Source organism: Fonsecaea monophora (assembly GCF_001642475.1).
Source record: "Fonsecaea monophora strain CBS 269.37 chromosome Unknown Scaff93, whole genome shotgun sequence".
NCBI classification, from domain to species: Eukaryota; Fungi; Ascomycota; class Eurotiomycetes; order Chaetothyriales; family Herpotrichiellaceae; genus Fonsecaea; species Fonsecaea monophora.
In genome coordinates, this window is record NW_019174024.1 from 83,319 (window position 1) to 102,189 (window position 18,871).

At 51.9% G+C, this 18,871-nt stretch overlaps 6 protein-coding genes across 6 annotated transcripts; 3 read left to right on the forward strand and 3 right to left on the reverse strand.

Annotated features, from left to right (window-relative positions):
- Nucleotides 1–24: 24 nt before the first annotated feature.
- On the forward strand, nucleotides 25–4,000 carry AYO21_09451 (hypothetical protein; the record flags this gene model as incomplete). The annotated part of the gene is made up of 2 exons (XM_022659385.1): nucleotides 25–1,247; nucleotides 1,297–4,000. 2 exons carry the CDS (start codon nucleotides 25–27, stop codon nucleotides 3,998–4,000), a joined length of 3,927 nt encoding a protein of 1,308 aa, XP_022508324.1.
- A 1,976-nt stretch (nucleotides 4,001–5,976) lies between these two features.
- On the reverse strand, nucleotides 5,977–8,971 carry AYO21_09452 (hypothetical protein; the record flags this gene model as incomplete). Its single annotated transcript, XM_022659386.1, has 2 exons — nucleotides 5,977–7,471; nucleotides 8,256–8,971. The coding sequence occupies 2 exons, from the start codon at nucleotides 8,969–8,971 to the stop codon at nucleotides 5,977–5,979; spliced, it is 2,211 nt and encodes a 736-aa protein (XP_022508325.1).
- A 1,408-nt stretch (nucleotides 8,972–10,379) lies between these two features.
- AYO21_09453 (hypothetical protein) lies at nucleotides 10,380–10,867 on the forward strand (the record flags this gene model as incomplete). Its single annotated transcript, XM_022659387.1, has 2 exons — nucleotides 10,380–10,626; nucleotides 10,683–10,867. 2 exons carry the CDS (start codon nucleotides 10,380–10,382, stop codon nucleotides 10,865–10,867), a joined length of 432 nt encoding a protein of 143 aa, XP_022508326.1.
- Nucleotides 10,868–11,617: 750 nt separating this feature from the next.
- On the forward strand, nucleotides 11,618–13,128 carry AYO21_09454 (hypothetical protein; the record flags this gene model as incomplete). The annotated part of the gene is made up of 2 exons (XM_022659388.1): nucleotides 11,618–12,083; nucleotides 12,146–13,128. The coding sequence occupies 2 exons, from the start codon at nucleotides 11,618–11,620 to the stop codon at nucleotides 13,126–13,128; spliced, it is 1,449 nt and encodes a 482-aa protein (XP_022508327.1).
- A 186-nt stretch (nucleotides 13,129–13,314) lies between these two features.
- AYO21_09455 (hypothetical protein) lies at nucleotides 13,315–14,172 on the reverse strand (the record flags this gene model as incomplete). Its single annotated transcript, XM_022659389.1, has 1 exon — nucleotides 13,315–14,172. One exon carries the CDS (start codon nucleotides 14,170–14,172, stop codon nucleotides 13,315–13,317), a length of 858 nt encoding a protein of 285 aa, XP_022508328.1.
- Nucleotides 14,173–17,298: 3,126 nt separating this feature from the next.
- AYO21_09456 (hypothetical protein) lies at nucleotides 17,299–18,070 on the reverse strand (the record flags this gene model as incomplete). The annotated part of the gene is made up of 2 exons (XM_022659390.1): nucleotides 17,299–17,754; nucleotides 17,813–18,070. 2 exons carry the CDS (start codon nucleotides 18,068–18,070, stop codon nucleotides 17,299–17,301), a joined length of 714 nt encoding a protein of 237 aa, XP_022508329.1.
- Between the last annotated feature and the right edge of the window lie 801 nt (nucleotides 18,071–18,871).

Sequence of the window (18,871 nt, forward strand, 5' to 3'; positions counted from 1 at the left end):
GCTTCTGAGTATCCTATCCTCTGCATGGCGGCCGGAGATGGCTCGTCTGAGCCAGGCGACGGTGACAAGCCTCAGAAAATCATCAGCCACCATCCGAAGCCAGCAAGGCCCGAGGCCACAGCAGACGACTCCGAGGAAGAGGAGGATGAAGAGGAGGAAGAGCCGCGACTTAAATATGCTACGTTGACGAGGAACGTGAGCTCGATATACCGCAATGGAGATGCGACGAGTACATTTCATGTGGCTGGAGATAAAATGATCGTGGGGACTCACAATGGAAACATTCATGTCTTCGCTTTGCCGACATTCACCTCCCTGCGCGTCTACCATGCTCATACAGCCAGCATATCCGCGATCTCGATATCTCCCTACAACCCTCCACTTGCGGGTTTCCGCCATGATCCTGGTTCAAAACTAGCAGCAGAAGCTTCTTCGAATGCGGACAAGTCGCCCTCAAGCTCCCCGGCACCGAAAGGAAAGCAAGTGCAAAATCCTATAGCGGATATACTTCCAAATCGGATATACATCGCTACGTCGTCCATCGATGGTAATGTCTGCATCGCCTCATTAGTCGATCCTCGTGATGTTCAATTGCGCAACTTCGGAAGACCTGTCCAGACCGTTGCCCTCTCACCAGAATACAAGTTGGACAGAACTTATTTATCTGGCGGGCAAGGTGGCATTCTGGTTTTGACCACTGGCGGACAAGCAGGGAAAAGCGCCAATGCAACTACGACAGGAGCGGCGGCAGCGGCCTCTGGCTGGCTTGGGTCAATTGGCCTTGGAACCAACACTGGGTCAGACAAAATTCTGCACGGTGGTGAAGGTATCATTAGCACCATCAAATGGTCACTTTCAGGAAAATATGTCCTCTGGGTAAATGAACAGGGAATCAAGATCATGAGATCAAACTTGAAGCTTGAAAGTTCAGAATCTGGCCTCGAGTGGAAACGGATGAGCCACATCGACAGACCTAACCGTCCCGGCTGGGAGGATATGGCGGGTGTATGGAAAGCTCGTGCAGAGTGGATCGACCGCGACAATCTCGATACCGACGACGACTCCCCCGTTAGCACCCTCGTCCCTGCTCCTGCGAACGGTGCATCTCCCAAGCCCGATCCAAAAAAAGCAAAGGTTGAAGAAGTTTTAGTAGGGTGGGGAGATTCAGCATGGATCATCAAGGTCTACCCAGGCTCTGTGGAAAGCGGAGGTAATAATAAAATTGGACGCGCTGAAGTCGCTACGATGTGAGTTCTACGTCTTTTCGGCAAGATGCACCTACTGACCACCGAACAGTATACGATTTGATGACTGTACAATATCTGGAATTTCGTTATATACCCCAAGTCTGCTTTTGGTGCTTGCATTCATGGAAAAAAAGACGGGCAATGGCTCAGCATTGCAAGACAGTGGAGGTAGCAGGAGAGGCCGACGAGCACGACATAATGCATTGGAACCAGAGTTGCGTTTGGTCAATATCGATACAAAGGAAGAAGTCGACACCGACACTCTCACTATGAGCAGATTTGAGACTCTTTCGGCTTCAGACTATCACTTGGGCGTTCTGCCTCCAGTTCGCATCCCAGCTGCACTTCTCCAAAAGGGGTACCTCAGCACCATTGGATCTGGTATGAGCACGGTGGGTACAAGTCTGGCTACAGGCGTCGAATCCGTTGGTCAAGGTATGTGGGATGCCACCATGTACGGGCCTCGGCTTTTGGGCGCAAATCGAATTTTCAGTTCAGGCGAGAGTATTCGAAGTGGTGTCAGCGGCCCTGATCGGACAGGAAGCACCAGAGAACGCAACTATCTCACAGGCTGGATTCCGGGGTTTGGATCTAGTGAGACGAGTGCCAAAGAGGAGATCAATACCATGGCCACAGCACAAAGCATGAAGATCTTCATCTACAGCCCCTATGACTGCATTGTCGCGGTCCGACGCAATCTCAACGACCGTCTGCAGTGGTTCGTGAGCCTCAAGAAATACCAACAAGCGTGGGAACTGGTTGATCAGCATCCCGAAGCAGCGGGCACCCTCTCTGAAGCTTCTGGAACTTCAACACCACCAAGTCCATCGAAAGCTAGTTCTCTCGCAAGATCAGGCACTGCGACTTCCCTCAGCCCCACGCAGGCTCGTCAGCAGGCTACCTTGGCCGAATTTTTCTCGGATTCTGTTTCAGTCACGAGTTCAGCGCAAGCCAAATCGAAGAATAAATTCTCTGCGGCAGAAAAGGAGAAACGAAGAATAGGCGAGTTGTGGCTGAAGCAGCTCATTGATGCCAATAGATGGTCTGAAGCTGGCGAGGTCGCTGCAAAAGTATTGAATACGACGAGTCGCTGGGAGCATTGGGTGTGGATGTTCGTCAAAAACGCGAAGTTTGACGAGATATCGCCTCACGTACCGACGTTGGAACTGACACCCCCTTTGCCATCCTCCATCTTCGAAATCATCCTTGGTCACTACGCGGAGGTTGACAGATTGCGGTTTAAGGAGCTTCTTGATGAGTGGCCTTCGGATCTTTTTGAGATCAGCAGCATCACAGCAGCGGTCGAAGATCAGTTGCGCTCTGGTACCGTATCAAAGGGGTCACAGGACTGGAGGCTCTTGCAGGAAAGCCTGGGGAAATTGTTCCTGGCAGATGGACACTATGACGAAGCTCTGAGATGCTACATCGCCCTGCAGGATGCTGACACGGCCATGTCATTGATCAAGGAACACCATCTCGTTGACGCCATTGCCGACGACATTCCCAGTTTTGTCATGCTGCGAGTTTCACCCGATCAATTGAAGAGTGCAACTCGCGAGGAACTGGACGAACTCGCTGCAGACCCAATTAAGGTCCTCGTGGACGAAGCTACAGCTGGAGTGGTTGAGCCCGACGAAGTTGTTGCGCAACTTGATAAGCCGTCACTGAAGCCGTTCCTCTACTTCTACCTTCGCGCTTTGTGGCGCGGCGAGGGAACTCAGGAAGCTCCTGCGCTACCCCGGGTCGGCCATTCAGCCATGAATACGTCGCTTGCGGCCGACACAGGGAAGCAGCACGTTGAACAATTCGCGGATGTCGCTGTCGAGTTGTTTGCAGAATTCGATCGAGATCTGCTCATGGAATTCTTGCAAGCGTCCACCGCTTACACTTTCGAAAACGCTGTCAAGATATGCGAAAGGAAGCATTACGTCGAGGAACTTGTTTATCTCTTGAGCAAGACGGGACAGACCAAAAAGGCACTGTTTCTGATCATTGATGAATTGAAGGATGTCTCAAAGGCTATCGCTTTCGCCAAGGAGCAAGATGACCAGAGCCTCTGGGACGATTTTCTCGAATACAGCATGTCACGACCGAGATTCATTTCAGGTCTCCTGGCAGAGGTTGGGACTGCCATTGACCCTATTACCTTGGTGAAGAGAATACCTTCTGGACTGGAAGTGGAAGGCCTAAAAGATGGGCTGAAGAAGATGATTCGAGAGTATGATTTACAAGACAGTATCAGCGCTGGGGTCGCGCGAGTACTCAGCAGTGAGGTTGCCGTTGGCATGGAGACGCTGAGAAGAGGTCGAAGGAAAGGTATCAGGTTCGACATTGTCGCTCCAAGTGTGAAACACCAACGGCCGACTGCCCAGGACGTTGCTGGCTCCAAGGATCAGCTGGCAGAGGAAACAAAACTTGAGGCCGAACCAGAACCGGAGGTGAAACCAGGACACTGTTCGTCGTGTCATAAAGCGTTGCATGAAAATGAAACCGAAACCTTGGTCGGGTTCGCTTGTGGGCATGTCTATCACGTCTCACATCTGCTACATGGTCCCGAGGCAGAAGGAGATGAGGTGCTACTACCTCAGAATAGGATTCGTCCGGATGATGGCGAGGCTGAAGAAACCAGGTTTTCCAGATCAGTGGGACCAAAGGTCACAAATGCACGTTTACTGAAAGATAAGATACAGAACATTGGGGGATGTACTATATGCAAGGCGTCGAGGGAAAGAATGGAGGCTGTGGGTGGCTGACAGGGCTCCGACTCATTGTTGCTGACCTTTCAGTTGCTTGTCTACTCTGCGGGTGCTTCACGACAGCCTTGCGAACGTCTGAGCCAAAAACAATAAGCCTGCGTGCGGATTCTCGAGTATGCACGGCAAGCAACATGGGAAGCGGCAGAACTGCGACAACAAGGCACAGTCTCTTACCCATCGACTCGAGATTCTACCCGAACAGCTTTTGACCTCCTTTGTTCCCCAGATTGTTGACGATATTGTGTACCATTTAGAGGCCGATACCAACCGAATCTTGCGGAAGCCATCCTCGTATTCCACCACGTGGCCTAAGCGCTTACGCTCACCTCCGCTTATCCTTGTCTCATATTTGCCTGAACCAGGGCAGACGGGTGATCGTCCTCAATGGTCAATTGCGGCCGGATGGCGAGGCATACGGCCGAGGTGATGCTCCGTTTCGCGATGCCTTTACCTTCTGTGGCATCTCGTTCGCTTGTTGTGGAAAGTGGATCATGCGGCTTCGACTTCTAGTTGTCCTTGTCTGTTTCTGGACGGTCTTCCTACCTTCTCCGTGCTTACTCTACCTGGGACGTGTTCAAGGTACTTAAAGGGCAAGGCCCCCATGACATCGGCGACCTTCTAAAGCCCGAACCTTCTTTGATTCGAGATGAGTGGAGGTGGTGTGCTCTGGCTGAAGCCCGAAGACTGGAAAACAGCAAGTTTCTTGCCCTTTCTCTGGCAATGTGGGGTGTTTCTCTCGTGATCAAGGATGGAACGATGCAAGACTGTGTTCTGTGGCGGGAATTGAGGGAGCTGTCGCTGTCACGTCGTCGAACCGAACAGACCTGGAGCCGGGGAGGGGACGGGACACAGCAGGGTGAGCGCCTAGCTGGAAGAGAGGGGAGAGTCGAGTGGATGCAGTCGAGCGCGGCTCTCAAATGCTACTGAAGCGATAACGAAAGGAGTTTTGGGCTGTGCATCCTGACCTGGCCTGCACCAACATGGTATGACTGGATGCAACCGTTTCCACATCGAGCAACTTTCCTGGCACTTTGATCGAATACGAGAGGACTCGTCTTTGTTGACGCCCGATACCCTGGACTTGTGAGCTGGCGGAAGATGAAGCCCTCATGGCTGTCTTTGATTCAGGCTGGTCATTGTGAAGTCTAGCTAACTAGGTGAATCGAGACCATTCCGAACAATCTCTCGGCCCTGCGACGATTGATGCGAAGCGAAGCATGTGATTTGGTGAATTCGAATGTGTCTTTGTTCTCGCAGCGAAAGTTTACGGAGCTGCTCCCTTTCACATTCGTCTTCGGGGAGGAGGACGACAACAGCACCCTCGGATCATGCCCCCTATTTGACCCTCTCTGCCTTGTCGCCTGGCTAGATAGATGAGATAACCGAGTGTCTGGATTTTGTCGACCACTGACTTTGCACTCCACCCACGCCCTTTTCCTTCCTCCCTCCTCTCGCTTGGTGACAAGCCAAGACACGACAGCACAGGACAAGAGAGGCGAAACAAACCGCAAGAGGAGGCACAAATCACAAATACCACGCTTCTCTTCGGCCGGCCATGGCGAACAGAAAGTCACGGAAGGACAGAGGGGTGGTCGGGACGGTCGGATTCCTGTAGATAGGTGGGTAGACAGCACAAGTCAAGAACACTGATATTGTTACAAACGTCCAATGGCCTATCCCATTGGACATTGGTATGTCAAAAGAGTCAAGCGAGAAGGAAGGCGATGCTCAGTATCCAGCAAAGCAGAACCAAAGGTCCCTCCTTACCCATTGCTATGATCTCGTGTTTCTCCATCGACCAGCAAACACGTCCGCTAGCTCGCAGAATCGACGCTAAATGCATCCAGGCCACCTGGTCCGTTCAAGCCGTGAGTGGTAGGTGCTTTGGAACATGTGGTCGTCGCGGTGTCCTTATGCCAGCCTCGAAATGGGCTGTGCGAATATCCCAGCCTTCCTCGCCAGTTCCGTAGCGCTCAACCTTGTGTTCCACCACCCGACCCAGTCGCTCTCCTCTCCGCCATAAACGCCCGCACGCCCTCTAGCCGCGTTACAAAGAACAGCCGCTTCGCGTCGTCCTTCCACACCAGCACACCAGTCTCGTCCGCGTACCGACAATTGGCTTCGTATTCTGCCCGCGTGGAGAAATCCCGAAAGAGAAACCCTGGGGTGGTGGTCATGCGGTCTCTTTCCAGCTGCCACAGGTGGATCTGATCCAATATCGTTGCAGGCAGGATCGGCACCGTTCTCTGTACCTGCGACTCGGTAGTGGTGCCCCTCGCCAGCAAAGCGGCTTGCTCTGCCTGCGCGTGCCTCCTCATTTGGGGGTGCGCATGGGTTGTAAGATACGAAATGATCTGATCAGCTGTGATGCCCGCCTGGACGGCTCGTTGGACCGAAGCCTTGCTCATTTTCCCTGTCACGAGATTGGGGTGGCGGGAACGCAGGTTGACGAATAGCGAGAGAAGGGCAATCTGTAAGGGAGACGAGGTGTAGGCATAGACGCGGTAGTTCGTTTCGACAATGATAAAGCCCTTTTGTGTGACGGTACCGGAAGGTGTGGTGGTGCCTGATGAGGAGGAGTATTTCTGTGAGAGAGACGTACCGATGGTCAGGTTGGTTGTCGACAGAGCCGAGGCCGAGTCGGACGTTAGGGTGGTTGCTAGACGCGTTGGGTAGAAGTGGTTGGCAGGGTTAATGCCGTCGTCTGATAGAGGTTGGTAGACGAGTCCAAGAGAAACCAGGTCCGACAGGCAGCGCCGCTGGGTTTCGTCCAGAGTAGAGGTCGAGTATGCCAGCCCTAATTCTAGGGACGAGACAAGAAAAAGAAACGACAGGACATCGACTTTGTCCATGTCAAAGACCTCGGCGTTATCCACGTAGAGAAAAAGCAATGCCCATACCTGGGTATTGATATCTTGCAGGACAAACGCAAAGCCTTCCTTCGTGATCCTGGCTCTTTGGCCATGGCTGTACGCCCCGCTGACCTCGATGAGATGACCAGCCTTCAAAAGCTCAATAACTCCTGGCGCGGGTTCAATCGCTGGCTGCTCATTTGCCGTCTCAAGAGGTATGGAAGAAGAACCGACCATGTAGCCCAATATGCCTTCCCATCGCTGGCGAGAATACTCATCCAGTTGCGATATCGTGACCTTACGACCCTCGGGGACTCGAGCGACCTGCCCAAAAGACCGGGTGTCTCCTGCTCCCGTCAAAGCGCGACGAAGAGATTTAGCAAAGTCCGGAGTCAACGCATACGCTTTTGTCGAGTTAAGAGTGACATCACGAAATATGTGGTAACGGTGAAGTAAATCCAAAGCGTGCTCACGTTCACCCCGGCTGGTGTCCTTGACAAACTGTTCCAGTTGTTTGACTGGCAGAGGTCGGGGCATGTACAACAGCATCAAGACAAAGGACTTCGCCAGTGCTGACAGTCGCTTTCGAAATATCGCCAGAGCAGAGGCTGGACTCCTGTAGAGACGGTAGAATTGAGTCCCTGGGAGTGTCTCGAGGTACTCCCATGATTGAAGTGTTGCGTCCGCCATGACCACTAGGCCAAATCAATAGAAAGTCGGAGACGCACACGCTTAGCTCCCCGTTACCATATTCACCTATCCGTCATCTCGTTCCGCTGATGCACACACTCCGAGGCGACAGTGATGGGAAGTCCAAGGGGAATAGATGGTGATAGAGCCTCATTCAAGGCAAACAAGGCTCAAATTGAGTCAAAAATGCCAAGAGGATCATGTCTTCTTTTGTACAAATATCTCGCTGCCTTTGTAAATGTCCTGAAAAGGCTGTGATGGAGCGACTACGACCCATTTTGGCACGAAACAACCTCTATTAAGTAGAGATGATATCAAGGCTCCCAATAACATGTTGTTAATTTCAGCACTATTTTGAATGGTAGAGACATGTGTCGACGCCCAATGACTCCACCATGGGACTTTCTAAAAGCTAAGGCCATCCTGGACTGCTGATCACAGAAGATATACCTCCCCATCCTTCCATTTGTGCAGCATTGAATTCCATCCTTGGCTTCTCCAAAGCTGAGAGTATAGTTGGATCATCCGAATGGTATCGTGCAAGATACAGGCAAATTGCCTGCCCTTGAAGGATAGATCGAGACGAAATCCACCAAGAACCTCTGCACACCTTCATGTACCAATACACAAGTATAAGCAACGCCCAAGGATCTTTTCGCACAAGGAGTGACTTGTAGAGTGGATCTATCTGGTTGACAAATCCAACGTACCGCAGCCAGGTGGAGTCATCGCATTCGAGGTCCAATAAGGGTAGGAGCCGTGTTGCAGTCCTGTAGTATGGATTGACCCGAGCTGATGACGACTCAGCATCTTCGGCACAGAGATGATCAAATATCGAAGGGCTGTGGTCGGGTATTTGATTTTCAGGCAGCTTGTCGTGATCGAATGCAATGCCAACCTGTCGCCAAAGGCTGTCGACCTTCAAAGGGCTGGCCAATCGCCAGATGGTTTGTTTTCCGTCGCTCAAGTTGAGCCAAGCCATGTCAGTATCCTGCAACGGCCAGACATCTTCGACGGACGACGCCTCGAGGTTGAAAAAGCTCACAACCCCAAGGAGGGATGAGGCGAGTAGCAACGCATCCCCTTCGTCACGTCTGATGGGGCGGGAGAGAATGCTCTGGAAGGAAATCAAGGCTTTGTTCAAGTGGTAGGCTTCGGTTGTGCTGGGTCTTGATGTGGCCACTCCACACAAGTAACGATCGTGGGACTCGGTCACTGCCTGGGCCAAATGCATGAGCAAGGGGTTCGCACAGGCGAGTGGGATGATTTCCCTCTGGAAAACCCGGGCAGCTCTCTTTGTACCAATGCTGAGAACTGTCCTAGTTTGGAATCTGTCAAGTCGTGCCAGATCAGATTTGTCGAATCGCGTAGCTCCACTCTGCGACTCCAGTTCAGAAGTGCTTTTGTCCAAGGAGATAGTGATCATGTCTAAGATAGGTTTAGTCGTTCCCAAAGGCGACCTTTCCACCCTTGATTGCAGATAGCCAAGTTCAGAAGCGGGGGTTCGAGGCTGGAGATCAGGTATACTAGGATCGTAATTGCATAACACGCCGTATTCCAGACACTTTCCACACATTGGTCGGACCTCGTTGCATTTGACTCTGCGGATTTTACAATTGCGACAGCCTAGCCGAGACTTCTTGTGAGCCCTTCGCTTGCGAACAGTGGCATTGTCAACGGGAGTAGTTGGCACGCGGCCTTGACTGTATTTGGTCGTCCTGGGCATTGAAGGTTTAATAGTGCTGTGAATATGATGCTAAAAAATTCTTGTGAGCCCGGTTCAACAAAGGTTGATCCCACCAGGGAGATTGGTGAAGTGCTAATTGTTTGTCGCGTGCTCCCTGAGCAGTTCGACAACAGGCTGCCGGCAGCATGGTAACGAGAAGGAAAGACAGCGTCATGGACTCGGCCGGAGTTTAGCAAGAAAAGCAAGAGTCTCCTAACAAAGGGCGCCGGATATTAGCCTGCAAACCCCATTTTTGGTCTTGGACGAAACAAGCAATGGTTGACGGAGGAAAGGGTCCGAACTCAGCTCTTCACTGGTGGTCGTCTTACGCCAACTGGTGGGTTGCAGAATCTGCGCTAACCTCGACTCGTATTCACTGTTCCGTGTCAGTGGCCCCAGAGAGGTTAAAACTTCAAAGGTGGTGTGTCTCCATCTTGGAACAAGGGTGAAAATAGCATCAACAGTGACCAGATAAACCGACAAAGCGAAACCTAAGGAAGAGGAAGTGTACGGGAAGATGATTATTTCGAGGTGTGCGCCATTTCATCTGAGAGCAGTTGATACGGTGGATCATTTTTGCGTCTTGCTGCGGTGAATCAAACAGCCTATCAAATGTAATTTCCTTCACCATCTGATTTTGACTTCATTGGATCTCGGCCTAACAAGTTGGTTGATATCTTTACGCTATTAGAATTTGGCCACTATCAACCTTCAGTCCGATCTCACTCCGTATTTTCAGTGCTCCGGGTGCTCCGTTGGGTCCAGTATTGAATTGGCAGTACGAGTGGCGGTCTCAGAAGCTTGCCAGCGATACGATGTCGGCACTAAAGTTCGTCCGCTCAGTGAGTTCCCAGCAATCTATGAGCTTAGAGAGCGACATAGAGCTAACGCCTTATAGGTATGGGAATCCTTTAGAGCAACATCGGGGGTCGAGCCACGGTAATTCTCTTCATCCATGATCCAAAGTACTCTCGTTAAGCTGGAAGAACAACAGGTTGATCGACGGCGTAAGTATCACCAATTGGCAAAGTCGGACCAAGTCACCATACCACGTCTTGATGAGCTTACCGCAAGTGGACTTGGTCTTTGACTCAATTGTGTCGTTCAGATGCGGATAACAGCTGCGGAACCTGGCAAGGTCAATTTCGAACTACCCATTGAGAAGCAGCACACGAACCGCTTAGGAATACTCCACGGCGCCACTCTGGCCACCATGGTCGATACTAGTGGCTCACTTGCTCTGGCATCTCGTGGCCTGTACTCGACAGGAGTTTCAACAGATCTCAGCGTGACCTACCTCAATGCAGGGGGTAAGATTGGTGATTTGGTCAAAGGCGAGGTCATCTGCGACAAATGTGAGATATGCGCTCTTTCTCCTCCCATAGTTGAAGTTTGTGCTGACCTCGTCTAGTCGGCAAAACCCTCGCATACACTTCCGTCAAGTTCATGAACAAGAATAACGAGATCGTGGCTCGAGGAAGCCACACCAAATTCGTCGCCCTTGCCTGGAAGGACGAGAGAAATATTACAGAGGATCTGAAACCCGAAGTCAGCGAATCCAAAGCCAGTGAAGTCACACGGACGAGTTTCAAGTGATTTGACTATCTCTTCCTGTCTATAGAATTTTCGGAAGGCCATGTACATAGATGTATGAAACATGTTCAGAGCTAATAGATGGTGCACCAGCACGTGCTGCAGTTTTTCTCTTTACCCTGCAACGGGAGACGGCATGAATGACGCATGAGGCCTCTGAGACATACGCACACGGTCTATGGACTGAGTGCGCCACAATTTAGAATACATGAACTGGGACCTCACGAACAGGACAAGGTAATTCTCGATGGTACCACGTAATAGTGCCTGGGTAGTTGTCCATTGCCCCTTTTCCCCAGCCTTTCTCGACCTCGAGAGGGGCTTGAAAGTGGCCGATTTCAATCTTCAGTACAATTGAAGAGTCAAAGATCGTGGCAAATCGGGCAAATCGGGACACCTAACATGGTAAATAGATCATCCTGCGGTGCGACCAACACTGGTGGAGGATGAAGTGGCGGGGAGAAGGGAGAAAGGAACGAAGAACATGTTGATTGAGCAGCGTTCGCCAAGGATGCTTGCTGCCTGGTAAAGCGGCGAGAGATGCTTGGGTGCGTGTTCGCCGGACGCGGAACAAATGTGATGCGACAACTTTTCTAGAAAATCATATTGACGTTCCAGACAACCCATCGAATGCTCTCTCGTACCCTGCATACCATACGCGATAAGTTTGTCCGGGCTATCACCATAGATATTATTTCTCCAAGTAGATCCCTGATCTCCTGGAAGGAATGATGAGGGCTGCATAAAGACGCCATGCCCCGCGCACCCAAGTCCACTCGAAGCACCCCCGGCCTTCCCTCCACAACTTTCGTCCTCGACAATGGTGGTCACAGCCTCAAAGCAGGTTTCGCGCCCTTAGGACCTGTTTCGGACGCAGATGCCCTGTCAAAATGCCATATCATTCCAAACTGCATTGTCCGCAGCCGTGACAGGAAAGTTTACGTCGGTTCGCAATCCGAAGAAATCACACAATGGAGCGAGGCCTTGTTTCGCCGGCCCGTCGAGAACGGCCAGGTCGTGAGCTGGGAGGCGCAGAAAGAGATATGGGATCAGTCCTTCTTCGATGAACGGATTGCAAAGAGGGATCTGTTGGTGAAGAGTCCCGAGGACACGACCCTCATCTTCACCGAGCCACCTAATACTATGCCTCCTTTCCAGAAGAATGCAGACGAGATTATCATGGAAGAGTGGGGCTTTGGGGGATATTCCAGGGTCATTGGTAGGTATGGCTAAGCCAGAGACACCTCGCATTGAGGATACCTTCGCTGATGTGCAGATTAGGCCCGTCACTTAATGCCTACAATGATCTTCACCCGCTATTCGAAGGAGCATCCTACACGAAGCCAGAAAACGACCCTTGGGCAGACCTACCTATGGAATGCGTGCTTGTGATCGACAGCGGCTACAGCCATACCACCATCACACCGCTCTTCAAAGGCCGCCCGTTGCACCGAGCAGTCCGCCGATTGGATTTCGGAGGCAAGCACCTGACGAATCTGTTAAAAGAAGTTATCTCTGTACGACATTTTGATTTGCATCAAGACACCAAGATCGTCAATGACATCAAGGAAGATGTCTGTTTTGTCAGCGGAGATTTCCGAACCGACCTGGAGAAGACGTGGAAGGGAAACAAAACGAAGCTGAAATCAACGCCCTCGAATCCGGACGTGGCTATGGACGTCGACCACAAAGCTTCCCCGGAAAATCAGGAGATTCGAGTTGACTATATCCTCCCTGATGGCATTCATCTTCTTCGAGGGTTCAGCCGTCCACATGATCCCACCCCCGCCGCCGCACGTAAGCGCAAACAGGCCGCCCTCTCCTCAGGGCCAGACGCCGAAATCTCAATGACCTTGGGAAATGAACGCTTCTCTATCCCAGAAATCATCTTCTCCCCTGGCGACATAGGCTCGAAACAGCCCGGGTTAGCAGATATTGTGATGCAATCGCTCAGTGTCCTTCCCCCGCTCTTGCAGGTCACCATGCTCAGCAACGTCCTCCTCGTCGGCGGCAATGCGCATATTAGTGGCTTTGCAGAGAGGCTTGAAGCCGAGCTACGCATGAGAGTGAAGACTGAATGGATGGTTCGAATTCGTAAAATGGCGGAACCTATCACGTCAACTTGGCTGGGAGGAGCAAGGCTGGCGTGTGGATTTCCTGGGATTGTCCGGGAGTACGGTGTTACGCGAGAAGAGTATCTGGAACATGGGAGTGCCTGGGTCGCCAGACGTTTTGTGAGCGGCGGCAGTGGGAAAGGGCCTTGAAGAATTGTGAATCAACACATACATGCATATCCTCTTCATCAGAGAGCCTATCGGGAGGTTTGTCCCTGCTTCCTGGAAGTCGACCGCCTTGACAAACATGAACCTCTCTACAACGCACAAGGAAATGCCTCAAAGCAGGGTCGATTTGACTCAACAAGACATTCATATGGCTAGAGACTTGGATGGCTAGGGTTGATCCAGAGCCAACTTCCAGGCATATAATGCCACGCCGACACAAGCGCCTAATGCGAAAAGCGTACGCCATGTGAAGTTGGGCTGAGCATGGGGAGCGCCGACGTGGCAAGGATGATGACAGATCTCTCCATTCTCCCCTTGGCGTCTACATTCGGGGACCGTCGTCGTTTCCATGAACGCAGCTGCAACCCTCTCTATATCCTTGGAGTCGTCCCAAGCCTTGGTCGACTCTCCCTCGCTCGACTCCAAGGGCTCTCGACCCACAGACTCGGCCTCATCCACCTCCCAGAACCGGTCATGGTCTACGCTCTCTTCATCGCCGTCGCGGAGGGAACCCGCGCGCCGGCTTACGTCCCAGTCGTCGTCATCATCGGCTTCTCCACCGCCCCCATAATCATCATAGTCGGTTTCGTCCTCGCGGCCATCGTGATGCTCTGACTCTGAGTCCTCGTCCCCTGCTACAAGGTATGCGTCGGTCGGGTATGCACCCTCGGGGTACTCGCCTGCGGGATAGCGAGGGTCGTCGGAGTACTCCACTCTGAAACTGTGGTCCGGGTACGCGCTGTTGAAGTAGTGGTACGCGCGGGGGCATCTGTTCACGTGGGTGAGTTTATCCTCGACGACAGCGCTGCCAGCGCAATGGGTTCTGCCATCGCGCGTTGTCCGGGAGGATTCCATCGTGAGACGGGACCGGGGATGAGCGAGAAAGGTGTGGAACGGCAACATCGCGGCGTCTGCGGCCGCGTCCGCGTCGGCGTTCGCGCGATCTTGAGGCTTGGGTCCAGCGAGATCTACTTCCGTGGACTGACTTTGCAACGAGGTGGGTTTGTGCCCGGATTTCTCGGTCATTCCTGCCGTTTCCTCGAAGGGGAAGGTTGTGTTGATGGATGTGGAAGAAGTCCAAGGCAAAGATACAATTACGAGAACCCTAGAGAAGGGCAAGGAGAATTACAAGATACAAACGAATAGGGGATACATGGTGACGGATCACCTACTTCCTTGTGACATGCCTGCCAAATTGACCTCATTCATCCAGTTTCTTGACTAGACTTGTTGTCACTCTGTTCTTTTGTTCTACACCATGTCACCGTTCCCCATTGTATCCCTTTGTGATATTCGCTTGGGCAATATTCGACGATGTACCGAGCCATACAAGTCACATGAACGATCACTCCGCTCGAGCCAGAGACGCGCTCGTGGGCTGCAGACTGCGAGTAGCATGGAGACCTAAGGTGATGGTCAAACGTATAACCAGGAGGACAGTCCCGGCTGTCATCCAGCCTGGGGCTTGCTGGATCCGCTTGTTTGTGGATCGGTCGTGAATGGTTCTGTGCTTGCGGGTTCTGTTGTCATTCTGAGCGAAGCCACCGTGATGGTAAGTACATATATCTCGAGGACTATAGAAGAGTTAGCACACCATTGACAAACCTTGCACAAGATGGTTGAGATGACGGAGCAGGATGTCACGGCGTGTCTGTCGAGTCGTGACTGACGTGCATTCTTAAGCACATCGAGTCAATTCCATGAGAATTAGCGAAGCAGTTCCCAATCAGAGAAAACCCCTCGTTTTCAAGCCTGAATGACGGGATGGACCTTCGGGAGAAGACTCCGTTGGTGGCAGAAGAGCTCCACATGATCAGGCACGTACTCGTAGACGGGGTGGTGCCTGGGACGATGAAAAGGGGGACTATCGGCTATCTGTGAGTTGACGAGTCTTGTGTCTTCTTGAATACGCCCCTGGAATATCAGTAAATAGACTTGACAGGAAGCGTGTCCATCGTGATGCCCCATTGGTGGTTGTCTGATACTTGAAGAAAAATTCATCCATCTACCTCGTCGTCCACCCCTTCCAGTTGCCGGACTCGGAAACTCGAACTCTTCTCGCGTATCCCAAGGTTAGCGAAAGAGTCGAGAATCTAGACTGGTGTGCGTCATGCGTGACTTTTTGTGACTCAGAGAGAAAAATGGCGTCGAGACAAAAAGTGCGAATACGTGCCTCAATTTGTCGTTGGTCTGTTTCCCGGTGATTGGCGGCGGCGTATAGTTACCTCGTACTCGGTCCATTGCTTGTTTATTGGACCTTTTCCTGTTTTCATTCTCCCCACACCTGATGCCACCAGAATCACACGAACAGGCAACTCGCTATACCCCCCCCCCCCCCCCCCCCTTTCGTAGATGCTCGACCTCAAGTCTTCCCTCTTCCTCTTCCTCTTCGGCCGCCATATAGGGCAGGTGGGTTTTTATAAGAGGTGGACGATCAAGAGAAGGCCGCAGGACCGCACGGCAGGAATCGTCGAGGGATCATCGCCGTGAGAGTGAGTGAGAGAACCATAAGGCTGACGAAGAAGCCCTCATGAGTCAGATCAGCCATGATCCTCGACTGCATCCACTGCATCCACTTGACAAAACCCACTTCATATGGATTCGTCGAATCATTACCTGATGCGGTAGCTCCTAGGCGGAATTCTATTGTAGTCAGGACCTATCACCCGAATGCACCATACACTTCCTCTGTGGGCGGTATGGTGCTGCCTGCGCGTGGTCCCATATGGCAAAGTTAAGGCCACCATTGAATGACAAGACAAGCTTCATGCCAAACCTCTGCCGGCGCCTTCGTCCGCTTCGCGGTCGGGACTATAAAGACGTGGACGAAAGCCGTCTGCCTGAGGTCCTGAGGCCTACGTCCTCTGTCTTCATACCGAAACGCGCCATAGCACTCGGCATTGCTGGAGGGGAAAAGCTTACTTGAATATCCTCGACCAAGAAAACCTCTACAAGAATACTTCCGAGACACCATTGCCCCACCCACTGAAACAAACCCATTGAACAATCCAGTACCTGACAAGATGTCGTCGGATTCCAAGGCCAACGTGTCATTCGATGCTGCCTCGATATCGACCTCATCTCTCATGAGTGAGAAGGAACGGGCCAAGAAGGAGAAGAAGGATTCACTGGTCAAGAGGGTCGTAACAGGTACGATATAGATGGACCCATTGCCCGCTCTCATTCTTGTCAGACATGGCATTGAACCCGTGGACAAAAGGATCAAGGCTAATCAAACCCCCCATTCTCTGTTCGCTCTGCAGCCATCAAGAACTTTGACCCTCCCGAGCCAAGAATCCCCAAAGGCCGACACGAGTACATGCCCGCGTGGGCGGTTTGAAAACATGTAACGCATCCCTCGGGTGTGTCTCTGTGCCTGGTTCAACAGTACTGTTTCCTTCCTCTTTCGTATCCTCAGCATGGCGGGGATCCAGAAGAGAGGATTACTCCGAGGTGAATCACCGGCACTGGTGTCCGACGGGAAGAATGTGGCCTGCTGAATATATACATATTGAACAATCAGGCTCGCGACAATGTCATTGTTGATGGCTGCATGGTTCAGAAAAGTTCATGACATCCAAGAACAACGGTGGTGATGAGGTCACTTGGACCATTCGCCGTGACTCTTTTTGTTTAATAGTTTTAACGCGATTGTCGTGTGCCGTGACGATGCAGTAAAGGGCTGCAACGGCTACACTTGACCACCGTACCAGGGGGAACACCCCTAGGTGATTCAGAGTAGCTTGTCTGCGTATTCAGCAGCGTGGAGCACCGTACCATGAGTATCACAGTCTAATATTTGAAAGAGAAAAAAAAGACGCAGTCTGGATCGTCAATTTTCATGGATTTAATTCCATGTTCTAGCAACAGTTGCACACCTGTGCAGACTGTTCCACTGTCATGTCGCATTAAAAAGAGTCACTCTTTGTCTCGGCACTACGAATCCATGTGAGCATCGTGAGTCTCGTGAGTGAGTGCTAACCGCATGCTGAGGAAGAAGATATCTTGCACGCGCCCTTAAGAAATACTCGCAACAGATAATGTCGGCGTCTGTCTGTTTGTCTCCAAGACCGGATTTTTCCCAAGACCGCCTCTCCTCGTGTTTGTCAGCTCGAAGCGGACTCTTGGGGTCCCCGGCCACGCCTCTCGGTCTTAGTTCCAGAACGGTACCTCGTGTGTTCGCTTGATCATCTTCCCCTTCTTCGCGCACGCGGCAATGCACGCCTGAGGGCCCGCATTGCTGCCTGTCCCGACGGCCGGAACTCGCCCGTAGATGTCCTGAGGGTTCAGTCCGCCTCCAATGATGGTGCCGGTGATGTTCTGTGGAAACGAGAAGAATGTGTTGGCGAGGTTGGTGGTCCCGGAGTCGTCCGAGTTGAGGGCCGAGACCAACTGCGCATTCTCGCAGCCAATGTTCATCATGGTGTGGATGGAGGCCTGAGGAAAGATGGTCATCTGGCCTGGTTGGAGCGTTTCAGTCACGGTTCGGGCACCGTTCTCGGCCACCATGTATGTTTGCGTGGTCCCTGCGATGGCAACGACAAAGTTGGTGGCACGGGGGTGAATGTGCGGTGGAAGCATGGAGCAAGGACCCAAGTTGAGCAGCGCCTTCGAAAGAGAGAGTTAGAGGGACATGATGTATGTGTGAGAATGCGGTGACCCCTACCATTGTCATGCCATGGCCAACAGTTGCCGGGAAAGTAGCAGCGTTGGCGTTGACCACTCCTCCAGGCGAGAAGGTGTACTTGTCCTGCTTGGTGAAGTCAAAGAACCAGTCCGAATCATTCGGGAGCAAGTTCATGCGATCCAGGTGCGTGTCGGCCACGCGAAGCTTAGCGACGAGGTCTGGGTTCTTGTCATTATCGACAGCCAAGGCCACAGAAGCCACAGCGAGGCAGGAGAGGAAGCTGGGGCCGATAAACATGTTTGCAAAGGGTTCCAGCTAGAGTAAAAGTGGTGAAGAGGCGCAAGTAGGAGTGAGGTGGAGCACAATCTGTGTGAAGCAAATCTTTCGAGCTCGAGAACAGCTGTTGGCCTCTCTGTCTGTGTAGGTTTGTTGAAGATAAGTGACCCGGTTATCACAAAGAATGATGATTGGAAAGAGTGTCAAGACAGATCAGAATTGACTGTGGTAGTGTTGACAGCATCTTGGCGATTCGAGGTGATATGGACGCCAGGAAATCTGGCCAAGTTCGTTCGAGGCGAGGCTGAAAAATCGTGAAGTGAAGGTGAGGGTAAACTCGCTTCGAGGCATCCTTGGTCATTTGGTCGTTATCACACTTCATTCACCCAGATATCTTCAATCAGTTCAGCACATGCTCCTTTAACAACATGAAGTGTTGCCACCTCAAGGCCCCACCAGGAGTCAGATCGGTAAACGGGTTGAACGCCTCAGTCACTGATTTTGAAAACGCCTCACGGTTGAATTGGGTCGCTATCTCCCACATACTCATCCGCGATCCCAAATATTTACCGACGATGACATTGCTGGCACCATCCGTGTGTCCTGTCCATTGTATGACGATGTTATGTTCCCATGACAGCAGAGACAAAGCATCAAGTGACATAATCAGACATCGCAAGACTAAGACCTAATGTGAACAAAGCAAGATCATGTCGTTCCAATATGCCTTTATCATGGATTGAATTGGGAGTATAGCGTGCCCTCCGACCAGAAGGATACAAGGTAACGCGACGTCAGGCTGAGACTCTCCGGTTTCTCCCT